The 27,159-nt window shown below is 40.9% G+C and overlaps 1 protein-coding gene across 2 annotated transcripts in view; it reads left to right on the forward strand.

The window, feature by feature from the left end:
• Positions 1-7,906, forward strand: part of CA8 (carbonic anhydrase 8) — a 49,093-nt gene extending 41,187 nt beyond the window's left edge. Inside the window, exons 8-9 of one of the 2 annotated variants that reach the window (XM_067553724.1) lie at positions 6,114-6,287; positions 6,660-7,906. In XM_067553724.1, the coding sequence (XP_067409825.1) occupies positions 6,114-6,248 (135 nt within the window). In that variant the 3' untranslated portion in view covers positions 6,249-6,287; positions 6,660-7,906. Of the gene's footprint in view, positions 1-6,113; positions 6,288-6,659 lie in introns of those variants that run through there. The other variant, XR_010920876.1, reaches the window with a different exon arrangement.
• The last annotated feature ends 19,253 nt before the right edge of the window (positions 7,907-27,159 follow it).

Genomic DNA, 27,159 nt, shown 5'->3' on the forward strand with positions numbered 1-27,159 from the left:
TTCAGTTTATTGTCCATTCCCACAAGTATAGGGAGACATTCAATGAAACCCAAAAGTGGAAAATTTTAAGTGGATTAAAAGAAAACACTTTTTCACATATCATTAATTTGTAGAACTTTATTTTGCAGGATGTTGTTGAAGACAATAGCTTTTAAATTTCATAATAGGATCAGACATTTATATGAAAAATAATAATTGTACCTGCAATCACAATAGGGAGAAGACAAATGATAAGGCTATCTATCTTCAGGATTTAGAAGATCAGTCTATTGGGGTTGAAAATAAATATCCTCCAATAGTACAGGATTACAAAATCAGGTGTGCTATAGGGGCTTTTTACCTTCCTCCAATACTTTTGATGACTGGTATTGGAACAGAGGATACTGGACTGGATGGACAGTAGTCTGTTTTGATTTAGTAATTCCTAGGTTCCTATGATTAACCTAGTAATACAGATTATTTTAACATAATATGATGCTAAAGGAAAACTGGAAATGATGGGAAAAGATTATAAAGTTTATGTAACAAGTTTAGAACTCTTGTTCCTATACATTCCAACGTTTTTTCATTTTTGCTTAATAAGAGCATAAAGACGGTAAAGAAGTTATTATATAAACTGGTTTGATCTAGACTTCATTATGATTGGCTGATAAGAATTCCAACCAGTTGGCCTGATTCTCCTCTTACTTATGATAGTTTTACACTGGTGTATTCCTTGGCTGTAGTGGAGTTACTCCTGTTTACACCAGTGTAAGACAGTCAGGTCAGTACATACTTGTCACTTTGGTAGTTGAGATCAGAACTTTATTAATTACCTAAGTAACAAAAGAACAAAAAAGGAACAGAATCATCAGGATGTTAGGACCTGATTCTACTCCCTGGCAGTCAACTGGTGTCTGATTGTCCCAGTTGCGTTCACAAGCAGTTCTACTGAAGGCTGGATAGCTTGTTCCAATAAATGTTCACCAGTGGGAACAAGGCATTCACACTCTGGCCCTTGGAGTTTTGTCACTGATGTCAGCAGGAATAGGATCAAGCCTTTACTGGATAACTGCTCCCTCTTATTGTCACCCTTCTCCTTCTTCCTCCTTCTTCCTTTATTTATGACCCTCACTTGTCTCACGTTACCTTTCTTTCAATGGAAAGGACAGTGTCTTAATTTATTTTGGGAGACACCAAGCACATTCCTATGCACTAGAGAAATATAATATTATAATAATAATAGTATTCTCCCTCATATGATGCTCGCAAAGCAAAGGAAAAATAGGAAAAGCTTGTTCAGACTTTCCTGGACAATTTGTTTTTCTAACTGAACACTTCTGAATAATTTGCTTTGTGGTTCACTGAAGCACAGAACAATTGTATCCCCTGAGCCAATCAGAATGTGACTTTCTAACAGTGATACAGTGAGCAGCTGTCATTCTACTGTACTCACTGTCAGAATTAGGTGGTTTTGAATTGAGTGGCTCAATCTCTAGCCTCTTTGGCTAGCTCATTCGTACCAAGTCATTTTTAAAGAAAATACATAGTCACTGGTATAGATGGTTGTGGCTGGAGTGGGGTGGAAATATGTGTAGTACATAAAGAACTATGGGAGATTCATAGTATTTTATTCACTCAAAAACATGCCTGTTTTCATAGAAAGTGGCACTAAGGTACATTTCAGAGGGGTAGCCAAGTTAGTCTGTATACAGCAAAAATAACGAGAGTCCTGTAGCACTTTAAAGACTAACAGAAGTCACCTACTACAGGACAGACCCAACAAAGAAAACAACAACACCACTGGCCATCACCTACAGCCCCCCGCTAAAATCTCTCCTACACATCATTAAGGATCTACAATCTATCCTAGGAGATGATCCCTCACTTGCTCAAGCCGTGGGAGGAAGACCTATCCTTGCTTACATACAGCCCCACACCTGAAGGAAATACTCACCAGCAATCGTACACCATACAATGAGAGCACTAACCCAGGAACCTATCCCTGCAATAAACCCTGTTGCCAGTTCTGCCCACACATCGATTCTAGTGACACCATCACAGGTCCTAACCACATCAGCCACACCTTAAGGAGCTCATTCACCTGCCCATCTACTAATGTAATATATGCCATCATGTACCAGCAATGCCCCTCTGCCATGTACATTGGCCAAACTGGACTGTCACTATGCAAAAGAATAAATGGACATAAATCAGACATAAAAAATGGTAACACCCATAAACCAGTTGGAGAGCACTTCAATCTCCCAGGACACTCTGTAAATGACTTGAAAGTTGCCATACTTCTACAAAAAAACTTCAAAAACAGACTTCAGCGAGAAACTGCAGAGCTGGAACTCATAGGCAAATTTGAAACAATCAAACTGGGCCTGAATAGGGACTTGGAATGGTTATCTCATTACAAGAAGTAATTGTCACTGTTCACACATTCTCACTTTCTAACCAATGGTTCTGAATAGGCCTCATCTACTCTAACTGAATGGACTTTGCTAACACCTACCCTCCCCATTGTTGTTCCTTACCCTTGGATGTATATATATACCTCCTATCTGATTTCTATTTCTTGCATCTGACGAAGTGGGTTGCAGCCCACGAAAGTTTATGCCTGCAGAAATTAAATTTGTTAGTCTTTAAAGTGCTACAGGAATCTTGTTGTTTTTACTAAGTACATGAAATTTTCAAGCAGAACTGGAAATGAAAAAACCACCTAAATGACAATATGTCCATTTTCCAAGCAAAGCAGACTTTCAGAGAGGGAACATGTAAACATTCTTGGGTTTGAGCTGAAAATGCACAAAATATGTAGAAAATAGCCATTTAATTGAAACCATGAATAAAGCAAAATTTGACGTCTAAAATCAGGAAGAGTGACCTAAATGTTCATGCAAAATTCTGAAAAATAGAAGCTAATGGTGTTTTTGTCCCCAGCTGTGATATAAATGATGAGATGTTTCTAAACAGTATTTGTAATACAGCACAGAGCTTTAATCTGCTTTAGGGTTCTACTTAGTTAACTTTGTGGGCTTGAATAGGTTCTCAATAGAATTCTAAGGGAGTTCTAGGCTGGATTTCAGTGGGAACAGGATTGGGCCTTCTTATTCCACTCCAGCGGTCAGTTCATGCACCCTGGATCTGAACATGGTAGGAATTCTCTGGGCCTGGATCTCCAACTCTTGTGTGGAAAGAGTGTGTGCTGGGAGAGGGAGCCACCTCCACTGAAGCAACCTTTTTTCCCCAAGGCCTTGCAGAGTATTTCACCGGAGGGAGGCATGGGAAAGCTGGGGGAGAGTGGCAAACCACGCCACATTGAGTGGGGCAGGGCCAGTGGGACACACATTTTCCCTTCTCTTCCCTGTGGAAGTTATCAGGGAAAGGTAATATAGCCTGGACCTGTATTATCTTTCCCAGAGCCACTTTCTCAGTGGTCTTGAGAACAGCCATGGCTAGTAGAGCCCATGCAGTAGGTCTGACCTGGAACCGCACTACCAGGAATTGGGTAGGCAGACAGTGGGGCTCCAGAGCTGATGCAGAGGCACAGAGAGCCTCAGTATAATGGCACTGACCCTCTGCAGATCAAAGGTTTGTGATAGGACCCCAAAATCAGTCTGTGTGACTGAGGTGAACCCTGCCGTCCTGACTGCTATGGGAGCTGCTCTGTCAGGAATACCTCCTGGAGAGGGCTTTTACTACATGACATGACTGATCCAGCCTGGCATACACTGCCGAGCATTTGAAGTTGCTGCAGTGGATATTTCCAAAATATTGGCTTTGCAGAAAGGCCTTTTCCTCTTTGATTTGTTTTTATTTGAAGTCTCCAAGCTTCCAAAGATCAAACGAAAGCTACGCTCTTGTGAAATGCTTCTTCCTTAACTACCGGGATTTCAGACTGTCCCAGTATTGATTCAGTTCAGCTCTGGTGGAAGAGGCCACCTTGAGAAAAGCTGCTCCCTGCTTCCACCACCACTTGACTTCTGCAGGCTTCTTCAGTCCCCAGGCCTGTAATGTGTTTATTTTCAGTTTGCATTAAATAATCAGAGAATAAATAGAAAAAAAAATCTTCAAAAATAAGTGGGGCTGTATTCCATCTAAATTAATACAACAGGTCTGCCTTTAAAAGCACTCTTCCCTCCTTTCATCTTTTCAGTCCAAGCTGTCTCCTTACATCTCAGCTGTGAGAGGCACAACACAAGTGATTTCACAACATGCTGCTTTCTGAGGAAAGAGAATCTCAGCTGCAGGGAAAAGCTAGCTGCTAAATCAAATCAATAAATCTGAAAAGAAATGACTCTGAACTGCTTTCCAGTAAATAACAGTAGTCATGGTTATCTTCTGAATTACAATAGGAAACTGTGTCCCCAGCCAATATAACAGCTACAAAGATTCTAGAAAATGCCACTAGCCATTTTGGAGTACTTCACTTTCCTAAATATCTGGGGTTATATTTACATACCCCTTGCTCTCTATTATACATGCTGAGAGGACTCTGTGACATCATTCCCTCCTTGGGGCTGGCAGAGCTCTTTCTGCATGGTGTGGAATTGGTGCGGTATAGGAGGGAGTGGAAGCAGAGTCATGCAGGAGGATGAATGGATGGACCTGCTAGGGCTACCCATCATCCCCCAGCCTGGCCCACAGAAGTTACCTCGAAATGATGCTATAATCCCAGGCTCCATCACTTTTTCTGTGGCGCTCCAGCCTAGGGATGCGATGGAGTTGGGTTGCCAGAGAGTTGGGTGCCAGGGTAGAGGTACAGAGGCTCAGTGTAAAATGGTAAGGTTTTTGAGTGGCTTTTCTACACACACAATTAAGTTTCTGTGAGAAAATCCTTATAGAGATTTCCATGCAAAAAATCCCCTTGAATGGGTTTTTTACTCTGATTGGGGAGAATCTGGCTTCTATATTCTGTTATGATGTCAAAAAAAAAGGAATGTAATTCCTCTGTGAATTTTAATTATTTAACAGATCACTCTTTAATGTTACTTTCGTTCTACTATTATCTTCTTTCCTGGTTAAAGTACATGTGATTTGTATTCAATTATAATGGTTTTTTAAAAACAAACTCTCAAAAAGAATGTGCTATTGGAGCAAGGTGCACAGACTTCAGCAGTGTTGCTGGAGTCTACCTTTTGTCTCATGCCTAACAAATGAAGATATGTCACTATCACCTCACGCCCCGGCACTGCTTCTGATCTCACAAATGCCTTATGCTTCTATCAAAGGAGTTATTCCTGATTTACCCTCAGTTAAGTGAGCCAGAATGAGGCCCCCTCTCTATTGTGTTATTGCATACATAGGAGATGATTTAGAATGAAATGCGAGATAGGGAAATACCTGCAGGGTGGGCCTTAGGTGATATGTTGCCTATGCCAGAAAATGTTTTTGGTGTCCTCACAACCCAAAATGCACAAGCAAAGCACAACAAATACACCAGGGATTTGGCGCCCTTGAATGTGATTTTTTGGCACTCCCAAATGTTGGCAGTCAGGGTGGCCATCCTGATCACCCGCCCCTAATGGGGGCCATGACTACATAATCCAAAAGAAGTGGTGATAAGATATGCAGATAAACTTTCAAAACCATATGCACACACATTCTTGTTTTGTCCACACAGCTACATATTCTGCATGTGCAAGTATCTTTTTGCAGTTACAATGTAGGCACTTACTTTAAAAATAATTGGCTCAAAATACTATATTCATGTTATACAATAATTAAAAAAATACAGACATTGACTAATCTGCTTTTTCTCCCCCAATTATGTTCAGTTCTTAATCTGTTTTTCAAAAGTGGTCTCTAAAATTGCACGGGGAACTATGAATGTCCAAATATTTGGAAAGCACTTTTTCAAGAGCAGGTTTTAGTTTGAGCTAAAACTCTTATGCACACAATCAAGTAGTTTGACATCTGTTGTAACTACTTCTCATTTTGCCTATGCAAATGCAGTTTGTATGTACAAATTAATTTATGCACACACAATTCCTTGATTAAGAGAATTCATATGCTAAGCTATTTAGGCATTCAAAACTGCACATTTAACTGGATCTAAGGCTCCTTCTGATTATTGGCCCCACAGTGACCAAAATATTCTTCATATCATTTTTTTGCCTTTTCAGATAGAAGAGTTTCGAAGACTGAGGTCACACATTAAGGGTGCAGAACTTTTAGAAGGCTGTGATGGAATATTAGGAGATAACTTTAGACCAACTCAGCCACTTAGTGATAGAATCATCAGGGCCGCATTCCAGTAGCAGAAGAAAAAACAACAACGAAAACAAACCTTTATTCAGGTAAGTGAAAGTTCAACAGAAAAACAAAAATGGAAAGTAAGTTTATTCAAACAATTTTTCATGGTGGAGGTTATGTTTTAGGAGAAATGTGAGTACCCCGTGTATTTTGAAACGTGCATTATTTTAATTTTTCATCTGATACCTACAATATGTCTTGCTTTTATCTTATAATAATTAGGTTTTCTATATGCTCCGTCCAATACTCAGTAAAGGTAATTGGAGTCTTTCTACTGACTTCAGTGAACATTGGATTGGGTCCTGTCAGAGCAATTTGGTTTCCTGTGACAAGAAGTGTGTTTAACCTGAGGGCAAGTGATAGATTTGCTGAGTGATGTGGATGCACTAGTTAATTTTCATATTTTGTATTTTTAGGACTCCAGTTACCAATGAGTCTTTTTAGTGTTAAGACCTCCACTCCTTGATGTGGATAACGATGGAAGAAAATGACCTCGTCTGAAAGGAGTGTTGTTTCATTCAGAACTCTGTCCTCTGTTAAAATGTTACTCTTTTACTCCAAACGCTGCACATTTGGGCACTGCTAGTGCATGCAGAAGAGGATGCTGAATAATTGGCCTTGTTCATGTCTAATGTTAATCTGTCATTCCATTAATCAGAGTAGTTGTGAATCTGGGATGGTCATTTTCTTGACAATGTTATAGGATTGTTAAATATTAATGTTGGTTACCAAGTTGGGGCAAAACCTGCAGATATACCTGTACAGCTACAATGATCAACACCCCCCACAACATACATTTCAGGATCTGTGGGTCCTTCACATGCCTGTCACAATGTGTGGTGTATCTCATCCAGGGCATCAAATGCCCCAACAACTAAGTGGGTGAAATGAGACAATCAGTATGCTTCTTGAATAAACTCACACAGAAAAATGATAAAAGACAAAAACACCATATCACCCATGGGCAAACACTTTTCACAAAGAGATCACTCCATCTGTGACCTCTTAATTCTTGTCCTCCAAGGAAACCTGTACAACACTTTGAAAAAATGAGTTTCAGAGCTTAAATTCATAACTTTGCTAGACACTAAAAATCATGGACTCAGTAAAGACACTGGATTTATGGCTCATTACAACAATCTGTAACCCACTAACCTTCCTTTGTCCAATGACTACAGAGGTGTTAGCTGCCCACTTCACCTTGAATGGTCTCTTTGCAACATGTGTTAACTCCTTATGCTTAACAATCTCTTCCACCTTGCATTTAGCTGCGACACCCTGAGTACCTTTTCCAGAAGTGAAGAAGAGCTCTGGGTAAGGTGAAAAACTTATCTCTTTCACCAACAGAAGTTGGTTCAATAAAAGCTATTGCCTCACCTTTCTTGCTTGTCTAGTATCTGGGACCAATACAGCCAGAACTATACTGCAAACAAAATAGAAGAACTAATGACATTTTGCTCAACCACTAAGAAAAGTTCTCACCCTGGCCAAGTGGATGAGTAGAACATCTATAAAATTTCTCTAGCCCTGGAACGTCTGAGTGTCATACCAAAATAAACTTCAATGAAATGCTAAAAAAGCAACGTGGTCACAGTTACCCAATAGAATACCCATCCCTGCAGGAAGAATCCAAATACATAAAAGCAACACACCCCATAGCTGCATACCCCTTCAGAGCCACCAGTTATAAAGAAAACAAGCACATCTTGAGGCTCACTTGGAAGAATGCCATCAATTGGTTTGGTATACGTTGTGGGGAGAGTACTTCAAAATCCCACCTGACTGTGAAATCTTAGCCTGATTAAATCAATGGCAAAATTCCCATTTGATTTAGGTGGGACCAAGATTTCATTCCTTATCTTTATTAGATTATGTTTTGGGCTCCAGTTCCCAATCCTGAGTGGCACAACAAGTGATCAGGCAGAAGATGGTCTCTCAAGCAGATGGGTAACTTGAAACTATCAGAAAATGGGGCCATTACAAATCAGTGGGTTATAAAATTGTCTCTCTTACTATAGTAATCCTTTATACAGAGATAATATGAATGGCAGGAACTGTTAGTGGTCTAGCATTCTGGTGGAGGCCTTTAATAAAGCCTTTTAAACTTTTTTTAGGTAAGTACTTACCATGTATGTCATATCTGTGTCTAGGGGTGTGCACAACGGGGGTTTAGAGGGGACACAAATTCTTTGCACATTAATTGTTGGGGGCACAGAACTCCTCCGAGGAGGGGAAGGGAAGAGTGAGCTCCTCCCAGGTCCGGGGGAGGAGGGGAGAGGGGGTAACACAGAATGTGCCCCTCCAAAAGGGGTCAAAGTTAAATTCCTGTGCATACTCCTGCCTGTGCCATGTACTGGCTGCACAGATTTTAACAGTGAAAATGAATTATTTTTCCCTCTGTCAGCATTATTTCCACTCTCCCATATTTAATTTTTGGACACATCCTTAAGTCCACTCAGACCTCAATTACATGAATCTCTGCACTCACAAAAGTCATCATTTTAATCTTGAAATGGGTGATTTAAAGCAACTTGTCTCCTGCATAAAAATTACTTAGGAAAATCACCGCAATATTTAACTACATTTTTTTTTCTCAGTGAGTGAATAATGTCCTGAGGCCATTGCAGGTAATTCAGGTCTCTGAAACAGTGAAATTACTTTACATGCTGACTTTGAATTTTAAGCATGAAAGCGTTTCTTTTAAAACTATTGGAATTGAAATCTGAAAACTTCCCCCTTTGCTTTTATATTTGAAATTTTATTACATTTGTCAACACTGACAAATAATGGCTTTAAATAATTAGATTTGCCTTGGCCTTGCTTCACAAAATAATGCAGTTTCAATTTTCAAATAATGGATTTTTATATGTAAAATGCTAGTATTCACTGTAGGGCTACGCTAGTTAAGGACTCTGTAGTACTGAGAAAGGTCTGTGGCTCTGGGCATTTTATAAGTCTACAGAAGACATGGATCTTGGCTCTACACCTGATTGGGTTATTTATCAGAAATGCCCTTTGCTAAGGGCAGACTTCTTTTCAGTTTTGGATGCATTAGTCCAGATGACATCAAGCCAATCAAGGGGGAAGAGTATATCCGCACTGTTGAGTTTGTCTCTGAGGAACTATGAAGGCTAACAACCGCCTCTTCACAATCCAGCCTAGATCACCCCTTTCTAGAGAAAGAAGTGAGAAGAGGGGAAGAAGGAAGGAAACTCTTATGTTCCCTTTGTACAGTCCTGTCACTGCCCTCTCTTGTGGAAGGGGTTGAGGGCCTGCAGTTGAAGGGATCCATGGGGAAGGCATCTACCCTACTACGTAGAGCTAGGAGCCATCACATCGGGATGGCTAATACTCTGCATTTCCTTCTCCCCAGTGACAGTGTAGCATCAATAGGAACTGTATTGATGCTGGCTGGATCCCCCTGGAAATATTATTAGAGCCAATCAGAAAATCGATTTTCAATCCCATGAAAAATTTGGAGATTTTGAAAAAAAAGTCATCCAAAATTGGGATGAAAAGCCAAAATTTCAAAATCTCTCCTAAAACAAAATTCTGATTTTTTTCTTTTCAGGTCAATCAGAATTTTCATTTTGATTTTTACCCTGTTTATTTATTTTTATACAAAATAAAGTAAATTCCTTAACAAAAAGTCATTTTGAAATGAAAATTTTCATTCTGAAAACATCAAAACAGGATGTTCTGACATTTTCAAAACAGTTTTTCTCCAAAACCATTTTTGGGGTCAAAATCTAAACCATTTTGCAAATAAAATACTCAGTTTTGCTGAAACAGCATTTTCCAACAGAAAAATGTTTTGCCAAAAGCTTTAGACCAGCTCTACTCAATAGCAGCTGTGGAGGTAATAGAGCTCTCACCGTAAAAGAACAGACAATAATGCTAATGATAGCACCATCTCTTTGACCCAGCGGTATGCACCAATAATTCACAAAGTGGCATCTACACAATGGCCTGGGAGGGAGCTCTCCCTGCTTTCACAGGGAAGGTTACTTTTTGGAGGGATATTTCCACTCATATATATTTCTAGTTTTACTGTGCCTTACATATTATATCTACAAAGGCTGGCAGACCCTGAACACGCAGGGTTTTCTGTATTCCTATAACTAGGTGAACTAACCATTTTCTCCCATAATTCAAGCTAGCATGAGTTGGCAACAGGCTTGCTGCCAATGAACACAGAGGCCCCCTCCAGTAACATCAAAGTTCTTCCTGACTTCACCAGTCCTTCCGGGTGAGGAGGAGCCAAATGATTCAGGCGAATGTATTGTGCAGCAAGGAAAAGAAGAGGGTGCTTGAAAGGTTTAATTGTTTCCTAGTGAATCAGGATGTGGGGTCTGTGTATGTCACATTCATAAATTTGCAGAACATCTGCTCCTCAACACTGACTGAAATCTTCACAGAGCTGAGCAAAGCTCTCTGTGATTATCATCAAACAATGTATTACACAATGATGGCAATATATATATATGGAAGTGGATTTAATGAACTACAAAACTTGAAGGAAGAGACGATACAGAGAACATATTTCTTGTTAGGTTTTTTCATCCACATTTTAAATAAATGGATAGTTTCTTTTGCAAGTCTCCTTCTAGTCTCAGTAATCCACTAGCAGCTCTGTAAAGTGAAAATTACCCAGGCAGTGTTATCCCTCTGTAACCTTTCTAGGGGTTCCTGTCAATGATACAACGCCAAACCGGCTCGAGCCCCCACCCAGTCACCTGGGAAATCACACACTATCCCCTAGGTGCCCCCAAAAGGCAATATTTCCCCTCTCGCAAGCACAGAGTCTGAGTGTAAAAGGTAAACCTTTTAATAAAAGGAAGTAACACAGCACTGGTTTGGGCAAATAGTGCACACAGAATTCATGAACACAATGAGCCGTACCCACCTCACCCCAGAATGCATGGGCAGCGTCGCCAGCATGGGGCGTGTCCTTTGCCTCTCCCTTCTTTCTTTCCCCTGCCCTACTAACTGTCATAGCTGCACAGTCCACCTCTCGGTGACTCCTCTCTGCTGGCTCCTGCCACCGGCCAGGTGCGGGCTTGACTGGTCCCTTCTGCTGCATGTGCAGGCAACCAACTGCTGCTGGCTTCCGCCACCTCTGGGTGTCGCCGAGTCCCCCCTGCTGGTTCCCGTCAGACTCTTGAAGTTTCCCAGTTTCTTTAGTGATTTCAGCTCTTAGTGAGTTTTGGCTGTCAGCTTTCATTCACGGGTTCCCTTCGTTTGACCCTGTGACCCCCACACCCGCTCCCTTTTTTTTATTAGTTGTCCCATGAAATCAGTTGTGTCCTCCTGGGTCCAGTGACTCCTCCCCTTAGGATGGGGGAGGGGCCTTTAGCAGTGGCAGGCACTTCCTGGACTACAAATAGATCACTCTCCTACTGCTCTTGCTATATCACACGTTATACTTTGCATTAGATAATAGACACAGGAGCAACGTCTTTGCTTTTGTTAATAAAACAAAAGATTCCAAAAGGAATATTAATTCTACCTTTTAACAGCTAGAGAAAATAGTCAGTCCATGGCTGAGGGTAGTCCTTTATCAGGGCTATTGAAGTCTCAGCAGGGTAGTAACTCCCTCCTTCCTGCTTTTTTTTTACACTCTCTGGCATCCAAATGCCTCCTTTGCTGATTTCTGTTCAGATGTGAGGGAATCTTTCATCAAAACAGACTAAGCACATTTCTGCTGCCATTTGTTTATACACTAGGGAGACAACATTTCATTACCCTTGCAGTTACCACTCCAGTGATTTGTAACCCAGTACTAGCCAAAACTGACCATTTCCCATCATGCTGTTCAGCACCTAGATGGGCTTATGCAGATACAGAGCCCATGCAAATAAAGTGACCCCCCCTTTCAGCTGGCTGAGCAAGGGAAGGGCCACTCAGACACTCAGACCTTGCTTACACCTCAATGCTCAGAGTCTAGCATTTCAGTCTAGCATACTGAGCTAATACCAGCACCAGACAGTATTAATATCTGAGATAGGAGTTCATTATGTCATGTTGCCAGAAGCTGGGCACCCTCTTCTGAACTGCCATTCCCCCTGGGAAAAGATGTTGTCTCAAGGGTTTCCAAATAATTGAGGTGAAACCATATTGTCAACATGACCATAAAGCAGCCAGATCTCTCACACAACAGTACCTGGCTCTCCTACAGCTGGCAGCAACAAGTAGCCCCCATGCCATCCTCAAAGCCTACAAGTCTTGTTTCTATTCTCAGTCTCTCTGAAATCTGCAACATTGCTAGTGCAGGAAAAGCTCGTTGCGGTATATGTGTCCTTAGACATGCAGGAGTTAAAAAAAAAATCCACAGCTTCTGTTAAAACTTTTCTTTAAAAAACAACTTTGGGGCAAAAACCACACAAGCAGTTTTCAGCTCAGTAGCAATTCATTTCAGGAAGTTCTGAACTATTGAAAACAGGAGCAGTGTTGTGAGCCCTTTAAGACCGATATTGCACGTCTTGCAATATTTGGTGTTTTTTCCTAGAGCCCCCTCTGCTGGAATGCGATTGTTAGTTGCTAATCTCAGCTTTCTTTAGAAAAAAGTATGTTTCCAACCCCCAGAGATGCAGAGAAAAGCTACAAACTGTAAACCCGAAATGCTGCAACACTAGAAGGCCAAATAAAAACCTCAAATTTATTATTTTTTAAAATGCATGATTTTATACAGTCATTTGGGGCCTGACTGATGATTTTTCAGTGTGTGAGTGTAACACACAAATGATCTAACACAGAAATGGGCTAATGTTTATCTGATGTACAGATAGCGCTTTCTCAGTAGTGTATTTTTGACTGGAGGTTGCATTGTGTATGATATCTTATGGATCTATTACCCTCTATTTTCATTTTCTATTTTCTTTGATATTTTGTCAGCAACTGACTTGATAGACATGCCTTTTGCTCTGCTTTTGCTCCATAATATCAGTGCAGCTTACCTGAATAGTCAGTAAGGGTATGTCTACACGGCAGCTGGGAGCATGCTTCCTAGAACAGGTTGACAGACATGCACTAGCTCTACTCAACCCAGTGCGCTAAAAATAGCAGTGTAGCTGGGGGTAGGATGAACCATAGCTCAGGCTGGTTGCTTGAGGACAAATCCACCTACACCCCTGGGTACATACTCGGGCAGCTATACTGAGTGCCACCGTGCCACCATTGGCTACATTGCGATTTTTAGCATGCTAGTTTGAGCAGCGCTAACGTGTGTCTGGCTACCCACGCTGGGAAGCACGCGCCTAGCTGCAGTTCAGATGTACCCTAAATTCTTGTTCCTAAAGCTGCTGAGCATTCTAGACCTGAGTCAGCAAGGTCTTTAAGTGTGTGTCTAACTTTAAACACGCTGAATTCAGTGGAAAGTTAGACACATTTTTAAGTATCTTGCAGAACTGGGGCCTATGCTTGTAATTGACTAATGTAGTTAATGACATTAACATGGTAGTTAATGGCAGACCTCCCACAGATTTGGAGAGTGCAGGATGAGGACAGGAGTGCCTGATCTAAAGGCCATTGAAAGCAAAGAGAATCTTTCCATTGAGTGCAATGGGATCAGGCCCTAAATTCATGTGCTAAAAAATTGCTGGGGGCAAAATATTTGCAGATGCAAGAACACATTTTAGTTTATTTTTTCTCTGAAAAAATTAATAAATGGGCATGCAGTACTTAATTTTAAATTTATTTTTTGCAGTTATAGGAGTGACAAAAATCTTTTTATTTTGTAGCCTTAAATCCAATTGATTGTCTTCAAATATAATAATATTTTTCCCTCCAAGTCTCAGCCTATGCAGATTTTTATGACTGATTTGAAAGCTCCTGGAAACATGTGATTTATAATGGAAATGCTGATGTACTCAGCCTTAACTATTACTAAATATGTTAATCACTGAATGGTTGTCCAATGGACACCAGCCTTTATTGCAGTAACAGAAAACAACTCAGATTATAAATAATTTTATTAATAAAATCACCAGTGTTCCAATCTACGGAATGGATGTAACAGGAAAAATAAATAGTAGGTGTTAAAATATCATTGGGTGAAATTGTGCCTGGCCCTGTCATGGCTTCACAGGAGAATGGAGAGGCGGGGGGGGGGGGGGGGGACGGGACGACGTACACTCAGTGTGGGGAGAAGTAGGAGCTGCATGCCTGGTGTTTCCCCTTCTGAACAGGGGCAAAGAGTGTGTGGAGCCTTGGTGCCACCCCCTACCATATTAGCCAGTAGAGTTGGCAGGATGTCGGAGTGAGGGGAGAGGACATTGTAATAGTCTGCACCCAGTAAACAAGTGATGCAAATGATTCCCTGCTTGAGCAAGAGAGGTGCCCTGGAGTGGTGCATCTAGACCCCGCCCTTACACAGGCCATTGCAGAAAGGTTCAGTGGAATGGAAATCCAGGCAAAGGATGATATAAGCCATAATGCAGCAATGCAGGAAGGCATTGCCATTATGAGACTGAATTAAAGAAACCACGATTGTGTTAATTTGTTGCTTCTTAGTAAACAGCTGAGACAGATTTCTGCAAACTTGACATTTCATGGATGCTGACATTACCAATCAATAAGTATCTTTTTTTCCTAGTTACTAGAAGCCTTTGTGGTTCTTGAGGTTCACAAAGTAGTTGCCCTGGGGAAATTCCAACCCTTTGGGATTTTATTCTTCCGTTATGTTGATACAGTAGCTGGAACAAGCTTTCATCAGTCATTCATCATTCTGATGTTATTACCATTCTTTTCTTTTTCCTGATTTTAAGAAACACTGTCAACATTGGTTAGTTCGAAATTTACATATTGATTTCTTAGACGTGAAGAAATAGGAAGAGTTGCACATTTAAACCTTGTTCTGTTTTTTAACTAATGACATTTCATCACAGCCATTTCAATTCCTCTTATTGTATCCACTGGTTAAGGTTCAGTATGTAAAAAAGGGCTAGTTTTACTTTTAAGTTTCAGGTTTTAAAAAAGGCTCTACTAGGTGTTGCCAAAATCTAGTGTTGTGTTTCCTCCTTTTGTAAAGGCTACTGCATGGGGCTCAGTACTCTGGCCCCAGTTCAACAAAGTGCTTGAGAATATGCTTACCTTTGAGCACAGAACTAGTCCCACTGAAGTCAACAGGACAACCTACATGCTTAGAATGTGTGCTTAAGTAAGTCCTGGGTCCAATACTATTAAATATGACTTGGACAATGGAGTAGAGCGAACACATAAAATTTGTGGATAACACAAGCTGAGAGGGATTGCAAGCACTTTGATGGACAGGATTAGAACAGTAACTGGTCTTGGTACCTTGGAGAATTGGTCTGAAATCAATAAGATGAAATTCAATTTAAAAAAAGTACACAGTTCTACACTTAGGAAGGAAAAATCAAATGTATAAATTCAAAATCGGGAAGAACTGGCTAGACGGAAGTACTGCCAAAAAAAATCTGGCAACTATAGTGGATCACAAATTGAATGTGAGTCAACAGTGTGATGCTATTGTGAAAAGGGCAAATATCATTATGGGATGTATTAACAGGAGTGGCTTATGTAAGACAAGGGTAGTTGTTCTGCTGTGCTTGGTACTGATGAGGCCTCAGCTGGCCTCAGTTTTGCGTGCCACACCTTAAGAAAGATGTGGACAAATTACAGTGTGTCCAGAAGAGAGCAACAAAAATAATAAGAGGTTTAATACTAATAAGATCTGTAAGAAATGGCTAAAAGAACTGGGCCTGTTTAGTCTTCAGAAGAGATGACTAAGTGGGTACATAACAGCCTGAAAATATGGAAAAGGTTGTTAGAAAGAGGACTGATCAATTGTTCTCCAAGTCCACTGTGGGTATGACAAAAAGTAATTGGCTTAGTCTGCAGCAAAGATTTAGCTTAGATTTTAGGAAAAGCTTTCTAACTGTAAGGGTAATTAAGCACTGGCAGTTACCTAAGGTAGTTGTGGAATCCCTGTCACTGGACGTTTTTAAAAATAAGTTAAACAAACATGTGTCAGTTCTGGTCTAGGACTAGGTATACTTAAACCAGTATCAGCATGGGGGGAGGGAGTAGATGACCTCTCAAGATCTCTTTCAGACCTACATTTCCAAGACTTTGTGTTGCTGGATCTGGGCCAGAGTGTCAGCACTGAGTATGATCAGTCCCTAAGAAGAGGGAATAGTCTCTGAGCTGGAGTTACATTTTCAGAAGGAGCACATTATTGGAATAGTCTTTGTTTAACCCGTTATTGAACTGCTTTATAAATACCCTAAAGAGAACAGCTAAAGAGGTACATACATAGGATGTCAAAATCTTTTAGATTCTTAACAACAACAACAACAACAACAAAATATATTTTGTTTTATTTTTAAAGCTAAACAAAATCAGGAGATGGCTTAGAGAATTGGTTATCTTTAGGTCACTAGTACATATTTACTCCAGATCATATTTCACTTAGTTCCCTGTTGACAAGAGTCCATGTCATAAAAACCATCATCACAGAAAGCAGTAAGTGGCACATTTATTGCCAATTTCAGCAGAGAAGCCAAGAACTAAAGGGACATTGAGACTGTGCTATTATGATCCTTCACATCTAGATAAGGTCTCTGCAGAACAGGGTTGAGACAGAGTAGCAGAAAGCTTAAATTGCTACTGACAGAAGTGTACCTGTTCTGTAAAATAAGCAGAAGACTTCAGGTTATTAAATAGTAACCATAATAATACATTATATTTATGTAGCACCTCAGCTCTCAAGGATGAAGCATTTTAGAATTGATGGACATGCAAATACATAAGTATGTACACACACATACACATATGCACACAAGAAATCCTTCAAAGTGCAGTCACCTCTAAAACGACATGCAGCAACTTTTTAACCCCACATAGCAACACTACACAACCGTTTAGGAAAGAAGTGACGTATACTGTGCTTTATCCAGCTGAAACCACCAGTGGGAATGTTAGGTAGGCTGAATATAATTACCCATTTGGAACTTGAACAAGACCATGCTCTACTTTTTAATTTTTAATTCAGTGCTTTCACATTAACTAAAATTATTTAATTATAATTTATGTCTAGAAAAATAAACCCTTGACAAGCAAAGAGGTAGCCATTAAAAAAAAAACATCAGTTGTTTGGCATGTTTAAAATAAGTGTATCATTTATTATTCTGACTTTATATCAGAGTAATAAAATACCATCTATATTTACTATTGCTAATATTTCATACCTAATAACATTTATGAAATATGGAACAGTACATAAAATGCAGAACTTATTTGTAATTTATTTAATATATTTGGGTGTATTTCACAGCTCAAGAGAATCAGAGATGAATTTATTCATTTAGATGTTATCAAAGATCTACAAGGCCAGATCCTGACACTTTGAATAGCCCCTAACTCCATGGTTAGGTTCCATTAACTCTAGTAATAAGTCAATTACTCTCAATAAGTATCAGAAACTGTAAAAGTTTATCATATTTGCTTGGAAGAAACATCCAAGATGCTGCAGGAAAGTATGTTGGTGATTCAGTGAACCCCGTTCTCTTTAACTCATTGCTAAATCTGTATCCCAAGTATGGCATTGGAGGTGCCATCTCTTCAAAGAGGCCCAAAATCCAGAATAATGATCATTTGTAGTCAAAAGTCTAGATAGGTATACGCTCCTTACCCATTGACAGACATTTAAAATCATGGCGGTGACACACCCAATCACAAGGCATTTTTTGTTTTAATTGGGATGAGTTTAACCTGACATGATATTTGGACAGGCAGAAAGAAACCAGACCCGCTGTTTGGGGAAGAGCTTGAGACAGTGAGCAAAATGTGGAGTAATGAGTTATGATATGGTACAGGGAGAGAGGCACGGAAAAAAGCAACATGGGGGCTGGGCATGCTGACAGGATGGGATACTGACATCTTCCTAAAGCCTTTCTCTATTACCATAGAAGAAAGGAGACTTTGATTCCCTCCAGTAGTCCTGGCCTGGTCCTGCTTCCATGGTATATTTTATTTCCTTCCTGCCAGCTGGATTAGCCTGAGCATGTTCCTCACACTATTTGACTCCCTGTACAGCACATAGATGCTAGCCCTACGACCTTTGTCTTTGAAGAACCGCGGATGCTTTAGAGAAAATTTTGAAAAACGATCTACTTAGTTGAAATTGTGCTGATGTCTTCTCTCTGTTTTTCTTCCCTTTTCATTTTATTATTAGGGATATTTGCATGAAACCAAGATCTTTGCTTCTTAACAAGTCAGTTTGAATCTGTCCCAGCTGCTAACTTCCTATCTGACGTCACTATCCTATGTTTGTGACACAAAAACTACCCATGGGGTGGAGCACTGTGATTTCACACAGTTTTGACCACAAGGTTTTTGTTATTTCCTAAGCAATACATTCTTTAATGCAAGGACTGACTTTTGCAATAAGAGATCAGCAGAACTAGCTTAGAAACAGAATGCTTTTCAGAATTTGGAATGAATTGTCAGTGGCTCTCTATGGTTATTTAAATATGTTAATATTTACTTCTTTTAAAATTGTTTTAAACTGTGGTATTCTAATAATAAGCCCCCCAAAGTTTCCCAGGTAAAATGTTTACAGTTTATGGCCCTGATCTTGCAAGCTGCTGTCTATGAACTTACCTGCATAGTACCGCACTGGAGTCAATGGGACCCCATGTGGGTACAGTTTTCACCCATGGAAAGCAGCCTGCAGGATTAAGGGCATACACCGTAAACAAACATTTCACCTGGGAAATTTTCCGATTATCACACACACACACACACATTTTTTTTCCCCAAACACCTTTCATACAGATAAAAAAAGCAGTTATTTTAGCTGATAAAAATCTTTGGCCTGGCTTGCGTGATGTTGTACAATATTTATCTGTAGTGCAACATATTTCTAATAGAACACTACCACTTTTAATATCACATGGTAGTAAAATTAGCCTGAAACAAGAATAAAGGGTAAACATAAATAATAACTATTAATCAACTAAATTAATCTTTTATTGCACAATACTTTACATATTTCTTTAAGAAACACAATACAAAATCCTCACATTTATGCATAGTTAGATTCCTTACCACAAGCCTTCCTTTAATACAATCATTGCCCAAATCACAGTTCAACATAATTTCACTGACTTTGATTTCTGGACCAAAAGCATTAAGCTTGAACTAGTGAAAAATGTATCGTGTGCATTCAATTAAGGAGTAATTAGATTCTCAATCACCCTTACATCACACGAGGGATTAGTCAAGAGAGAAGAGAGATACTACTCACTGTAGTGTATAGAACAGTTTTGTTAATTAGTTTAGCACTAATTGAGATTGAGAAAGCATCAGTTTGTCATAACATAGGTTTGCCTACATAGAGCCTTAGAAATCTAAGCTTCCAGCTGTTTTTGAGAACTGTGGTCCAGAACTCGTAAACTAAGGCCCCAATCCAAAGACTATTGATGTTTTCACATCAGTGGTGTAGGGATTATGCCCTAAATGGCCAATAGCCCTCCTCAATAACTATACCAACAATAACAGTTATTTATTTTTTAAAATAATGTCAGGTTATGGCCCCAATGAGTAGCAGGGCTCCATTGTTGGGGCACCCTCAGACATTTTGCACGTGGTACACACAAATGGCCCACTCTCACTTTAATTTAACACAAAACCATTCAGGTTTGGCCCAGCGGCCCCTCTATTGTGATGGAGGGGCTGGCAGGCCAAATTTTACTGAGCCCCAGGTCACAACACCACTCATTGTGGGGTCCCTCTCAAATGTGGGGCTTGGGGCAAACTGCTCCTTTCCCCAACTCTTGGTGGCCATACCCCTGTCAGTGGTATGTACCATGTGCAAAGCTGTGGGTGCCACTGTGTTGTGCTGGGCACTGCATATACACTTGGCAAGATAGCCACTTCCTGAAGAGTTTGCAGTCTAAGACACACCAAATGGAGGAAGCCAGGGGGAGGAAAACTCTGGAAGGTTGCCATCAGGGAGTTTACTTCAGATCATTCCATTGGGACTGTCCCCAAGCTCCATGGACTCCTTGAGAGATGTGAGAATATTGGGGCATAACCTGGAACCATGGGGATAGTTGTATAGATGCCTTTGTGTTTCCTCCACATTAGCCCCTTAGCTCCTTGCATCTCTTCCTTGATCCTTGACAGGACAGCCACATCATAACCGTACTGCCCACGAGTTGCTGCCCCAGGACCCCTTAAAGAAGGAGGGGCTCTCCAGAGAGGAGAAGGCTCTGCCTAAAAGCCAATACATTCTCAGAGGAGCATTCAAACCTCAGCACTTGGTCCTCCATGTTTAGATGTGGTACCACATTTACATTCTATTTATTTATGTATTTATTTACATCTATATTTACATACACCATATTTAGATGTGGTATTTTTGACATTAATGTGAGGTCATTTGTTAAATACAATGAAATCCCATTACATTCACACCAGCCATTTCTGGACAGGGCAGGTGCAGAGGAAATCTCAGTGGCTGGTTTCCTGAGGTTCATAGGTCATTTGATTGGAAAAATATGGATGATATGTGTTTGTACAGCACCTTGCACAATGGGATCCTGATCCATGACTGAGGTCCTAGACGCTACCTTGATACAAATAATAAATACTAATATCATTACCCTAGGTATGTCTATAGGATAGAACTAAATGAACCTCCTTATTAATTGAAAATTGAACTTCAGCCTGCAACATGCTGAGCATCTCCTGCAAGCTACACAGTATTCTCAACAAGCATACACTGATGGGCCAGTGTGCTCAGCACTTCATACAGTTGGGCCCCTGAATCCATGCCATGTAGTTCCATTTATCTCTCTAGTTACCGTTTATAGTATGCACATTAGCAGCAATTTTCCGGTTGATCCAGCTGGGCAATAAACTGCTAGGAATAGCATTAGAATTTATACATCAGGTAGATTTGAAGTTATGATGATGGTAGTATTTTATCAATATGCTTAACGTTTTGAAATGTTCCTGTAGACTTTTTTTCCTTCTCTGTTAAATGTTTCAGCTTCTCCTGGAAACAAAAGAGAAGTAGCTGCTATAAAAATCAGATCAACAAACGCTTAATCTTTTTCAGTAGGTTTTGTGGGAAACTTACACAGAAGTATCAGGCATGGCTCTGATTTTACTCACATCAGTTTTGTGACATTGCCTTCAGTGAATTTCCTTCTGATTTACACTGGTGTAAGTGAGTATCAGCCCATCACGTCATTGAAGGATATACCCTGCAACTGTCCCCATCTGCTGATATTAAACTCCTGTTTCAGTTTCCCCTGTCTCCCTAGCTGGACATAAACACTCCTTCAGACCCACTGTGGAGGAATTTCAGTAACATAATTGTTCCACTCTCTTTTCAGAAAGGGAGAAGACAATGCTCCCACAGTGCCCTTGGATGAGAAATGGAAACTTTTGAGACTGCTGCTTCAGTTTAACCACAAAGCCTGTATTGTCTGCCTTCATTTAATTCAGCCTTGATAGACAGCTGTGACAGTTGGCCTGTCCACATGATCCAGTGAAATTCTGGGAATGGGCTGTACATTAAAAAAAGAAAACACATTAAAAACTTCTAAGTCACTGCTGTTATCTTTTTACATTATAATGACTGTTACTTACATAATACAGTTTCTGTATTGTAGCACTCTGCAGCTGCCTACGATGCAAATAATACTAGTTTTAAGTTTGAATGTGAATATACTCACACACACATGTCAAATGAATGTGTTTTGGACACTAGATATTTTTTATTTTACTTTAGTATCTTTTCACGTGTTGGCACTAACCAAAAATTCTCTTGTAGAGGAAAGATCAAGGATGAATTCTACAACGTTAATAAAATAATTGTTTGTTCATGGGGAAGTTTAAACAGCTTCAGAAATAATTGCAGGAATGGAAAGAACTTGGCCTGAATCTCCCTCACCATCCTTATAAAAGCTATGCCCTTAAACCTCTATGCATAGTTTATTTGAATGCAATTTGCATTATTAGGATTCTTTTTAAAATATGGAAAATTATCTGATGTTGAAATGAACAGAATTGTCTAGATTATTTTCTATGCAGAAACTACTCTACTAATAGTAAAGTTTTGCAGAGAAATATTCTACCCTCACACAGAAGAATTACAGGACTTCATCCACTTATGCACTGTGTGATTCACAAGGAAGGGAGAGGTTGTACATGGTGCTGCACATTGATGAAAGGGGCAAGTTAGATTAAAACTAGTGCACTTATGTGCTGCCCCTTAGCACAAGGTACTGTAGTGAGGGCAGCACTATCTGGTGTCTGAGCCCAGTCCACACAGGGAAGAAGGGTGTAGCTTTTGGAAAGAGAAGCATAGCCAGAAAAATGAAACCTGCTGCCTATGATCCCCGCAACGGCATATGGATATAAAAGTTGAAAATATCAGGTAAAATAAAGCTGTCAGAAGTGGCTTTGATCTATATAGGTAACATTGTACACTGCATCATCAGTGCTGGAGCCAGGGACTGAGAGGACAGGTTCGAGCATGGTTCTGTGTGAGCAGAAATATGCTCAGTCACAGATGGTGAGCCCCATGCCTGGGCACAATGGAGATGAAAACACAGGGCTCACGAAAGAGCGGTTAATACAGAGGAGTAGACTGGCGAATCATCAGTCATGAAGGCATCTCCATGCTATGCTAGGCGCAGTGTCAAAATGTACATTTGAACCAGGTTTGCAGCACTACATAATGAATAGTTGCTGCATAAACAGTATGAAGTCTCGCAATCATTTATGCGCATATTAGGGCAGCTGGGAACGATAGAGCAGACCAAACAGGTGGGGAAGCAGAGCGGATGCTACACAATACCTTATGCACATAACAGAAGCCATCGCTATCACACAGAGGGGACACAGACATAAATAAAACTGTCTTCCATACGATACCATGCAACAAATGTACAGACGACATGCAATAAGCAGCAGACGTGACACATGCTCATAATCATAGAATCATAGAATCATAGAATATTAGAGTTGGAAGGGACCTCAGGAGGTCATCTAGTCCAACCCCCTGCTCAAAGCAGGACTAACCTCAGCTATATCATCCCAACCAGGGCTTTGTCAAGCCTCAGCTTAAAAACCTGTAAGGATGGAGATTCCACCACCTCCCTAGGTAACCCATTCCAGTGCTTCACCACCCTCCTAGTAAAAAACTTTTTCCTAATGTCCAACCTAGACCTCCCCCTGCAACTTGAGACCGTTGCTCCTTGTTCTGTCATCTGCCACCACCGAGAACAGCCTAGCCCCATCCTCCCTGGAACCCCCTTTCAGGTAGTTAAAAGCCGCTATCAAATCCCCCCTCACTCTTCTCTTTTGCAGACTAAACAAGCCCAGTTCCCTCAGCCTCTCCTCATAAGTCCTGTGCTCCAGCCCCCTAATCATTTTGGTTGCCCTCCGCTGGACTCTCTCCAAATTGTCCACATCTTTTTTGTAGTGGGGGGCCCAAAACTGGACACAGTATTCTAAATGCGGCCTCACCAATGCCGAATAGAGGGGAATAATCACTTCCCGTGACCTGCTGGCAATGCCCCTCCTAATGCAGCCCAATATTCCATTAGCCTTCTTGACAACCAGGGCACACTGCTGACTCATATCCAGCTTTTTATCCACCGTTACCCCCAGGTCCTTTTCTGCAGAGCTGCTGCCCAGCTCGTCGGTCCCCAGTCTATAGCTGTGCATGGGATTCTTCCTTCCTAAGTGGAGGACTCTGCACTTGTCCTTGTTGAACCTCATTAGATTTCTTTTGGCCCAATCCTCCAGTTTGTTTAGGTCACTCTGTATCCTATCCCTACCCTCCAGGGTATCTACCACTCCCCCCAGCTTAGTGTCGTCCGCAAACTTGCTGAGGGTGCAATCTACCCCATCCTCCAGATCATTAATAAAGATGTTGAACAAAACCGGCCCCAGGACAGACCCCTGGGGAACTCCACTTGTGACCGGTTGCCAGCTAGACATGGAGCCATTGATCACTACTCGTTGAGCCCTATGCTCTAGCCAGTTCTCTATCCATTTTATAGTCCATTCATCCAACCCATACTTCTTTAACTTGCTGATAAGAATACTGTGCGAGACAGTATCAAAAGCTTTGCTAAAGTCAAGGTATATCACATCCACCGCCTTCCCTACATCCACAGAGCCAGTCACCTCATCATAGAAAGCAATCAGGTTGGTCAGGCATGACTTTCCCTTGGTGAATCCGTGTTGACTGTTCCTGATCACCTTCCTTTCTTCCAAGTGCCTTAAAATGGATTCCTTAAGGACCTGCTCCATGATTTTTCCAGGTATTGAGGTGAGGCTGACCGGTCTGTAGTTCCCTGGATCTTCTTTCCTCCCTTTTTTGAAGATGGGCACTATATTTGCTTTTTTCCAGTCCTCAGAGACCTCCCCCTGTTGCCACGAGCTTTCAAAGATAATAGCCAATGGCTCTGAAATCACCTCAGCCAACTCCCTCAGCACCCTCGGGTGCATTGCATCCGGCCCCATGGACTTGTGTATGTCCAATCCTTCTAAATAGTCTTGGACCCGTTCCTTCAGCACTGCGGGATGTTCGCCTCCTTCCCATTCTGTGCCACCCAATACAGCAGTCTGGGAGCTGATCTTGTCTGTGAAGACAGAGGCAAAAAAGGCATTGAGTACCTCAGCTTTCTCCACATCCTCCGTCACTAGGTCGCCCCCTCATTCTTTAAGGGGCCCACTCTTTCCCGAATCTTCCTCTTGTTGGCAACATGCCTGTAGAAACCCTTCTTGTTCCCCTTCACGTCCCTTGCTAGCTGCAACTCCAATTGCGCTTTGGCCTTCCTGATTTCATTCCTGCACGTTCGAGCAGTGTTTATATAATCCTCCCTAGTCATCTGACCAAGCTTCCACTTCTTGTAAGCTTCTTTTTTGCGTTTAAGTTCGCCAAGGAACTTAAAAGGAAATTGTCCATTTGTTTTCAGCATACAAGAAGTCAATGCCTTATAACTAGTAACTGGGTGAGATTTTCAAAGACGAGTTGGGTGCCAAACTCCCCTTCTGTGCCAATAAAAATGTCACCCTGAATTTTTAGGGTTAAACGTGCTGCCAACCCCCAATTTTTTTTACCTGAGCATCTACTACCCCTACCACTCTACTAACAAAGGAGCCACTCGAGCGTCTGCTGCCACTGCTTCCTCCTCTCTTGGACGGCGACTCCCACTATCTACAGCAGCAGTTAGCAACCACTGGAAACAACAAAATATTTGCCTGAGATCCTTCCTCCATTGAGGAGACTCTATCTGTCAGGGAGGGTAGAGTCTCTGACTCCCCCTCCAGGGAAAAGGGTGAGGGTTGGCAAACATGAAGCAGCCTCCCCCTGCAGGGCTGGATTAGATCTGCTAGACAGTTGCCAGTGAACTGCTACTGCTGTGCTCCAATATCTCAGCTTTCATTTTAAAAATAATTAGGGGCCGGAAGTTGATGGAACCAGGCCAATTTCTAGCAACTGGGGATCCGGTCCTAGATCTCTAGCCTTTATGGTGTGGAGGGAAGCCTCCAGAAAGGAAACTAACCAAGCTCTGAACTCACTGATTTCCTGGGTCCAGCTTTAGCTCATTCAGAAGAAAGCTGATTGTAGATTTTTCCTCATTGGCACGTTACATGTTAACTACTGAATATCAGCCGATGACTCTATAATATTAACATGACAAATATTGATGAAATTTGAGCTATATACGTTCACCAAATAAAATGTGTTCCTTATCTTGGGCTGTACTATGTTATCCTGGCTGTGAAATAGCGAATACATTGCAAAGCAAATGAGGTAATGTCTCCCTTAAAAATCCATTATTTCCCTTTCCTGTGCTCCCTTCCTGTGTTTACTGTATTTTGCTGCATTGCTTTGTACATCGATGCTCATAATGATAAAAGTTCTACAGCCGAGAAAGGGGAGGAGGGTGCTTAGCAGACCTGGCTCGTCAACATTTTTTTATTTTTGAAGGTTAGACTTTTGAAGAAAAAAATAAAAATGCAATTGCATAAAACCATATTTTGTATTTGTGACCTACTCCTACTAGCAAACTTGGTCACATATCATACCTGTCCTAATTATAGAGGGTTGTTAATTGTCAAACCAATTTCTGTGTGTTAAGAAAGCTTTCCTTTGGGTCAATTAAATTGGATAAATCTCTCTGGCTTCAATATGAATTCTGCAGGTGTGAAGCTTGCAGAACTGGTTCCCTGTCTTATTCTACCCTCAGTCTGCACACACAGCTTCTATAGATAACAGCAGGCCTCTGAGAATTCTACATGAATGGGTGCCTATGGTTATATTTGAAAAATTCTAAGAAAAAATAGTGCTTAATAAATGTGTCCTGAGGACAGTATCTGACCACCTTTTAAAAACTACACAAGTTTCTGATCCAGATTGCTGTATAACACTTAAATATATTAAGGATCTATGACTAATATTTATGGCGCTCAGTATAATTTTAAAGACTTCTTTGAAACTGAGTTAAGGGTGCTGGGCATAAAATAATTTCAGAGACAAAATTTCTGCATCGTAGGACAAAAGATCCCTAGAATGATCCAAAACCAACCTTGTACTGCCTCCAGAGAAAGTTAGTCTTGTTGCAGAAAACCAAAAGAAACCCAACTCTGGGCTGGGAAGTGTGTAGGGAAGAACCTTTTGTTTAACTGACCTTCCCATCACCTGGGGGCTGAAATTTCATAGACTTATAGCCTCAGAGACTTTAAGATCAGAAGGGACCACTATGATCATCTAGTCTGACCTCCTTTACAACTCAGGCCACAGAACCACACCCACCCACTCCTGTAATAGACCCCTAACCTGTGACTGAGTTACTGAAGTCCTCAAATCATGGTTTAAAGAATTCAAGGTACAGAGAATCCCCCAGAGAATCCACCAGC

The sequence above is a fragment of the Emydura macquarii genome, unplaced genomic scaffold (genome assembly GCF_026122565.2).
Source record: "Emydura macquarii macquarii isolate MOO-44397 ecotype Brisbane River unplaced genomic scaffold, CSIRO-AGI_Emac_v2 contig_1477, whole genome shotgun sequence".
Taxonomy (NCBI): domain Eukaryota; kingdom Metazoa; phylum Chordata; order Testudines; family Chelidae; genus Emydura; species Emydura macquarii.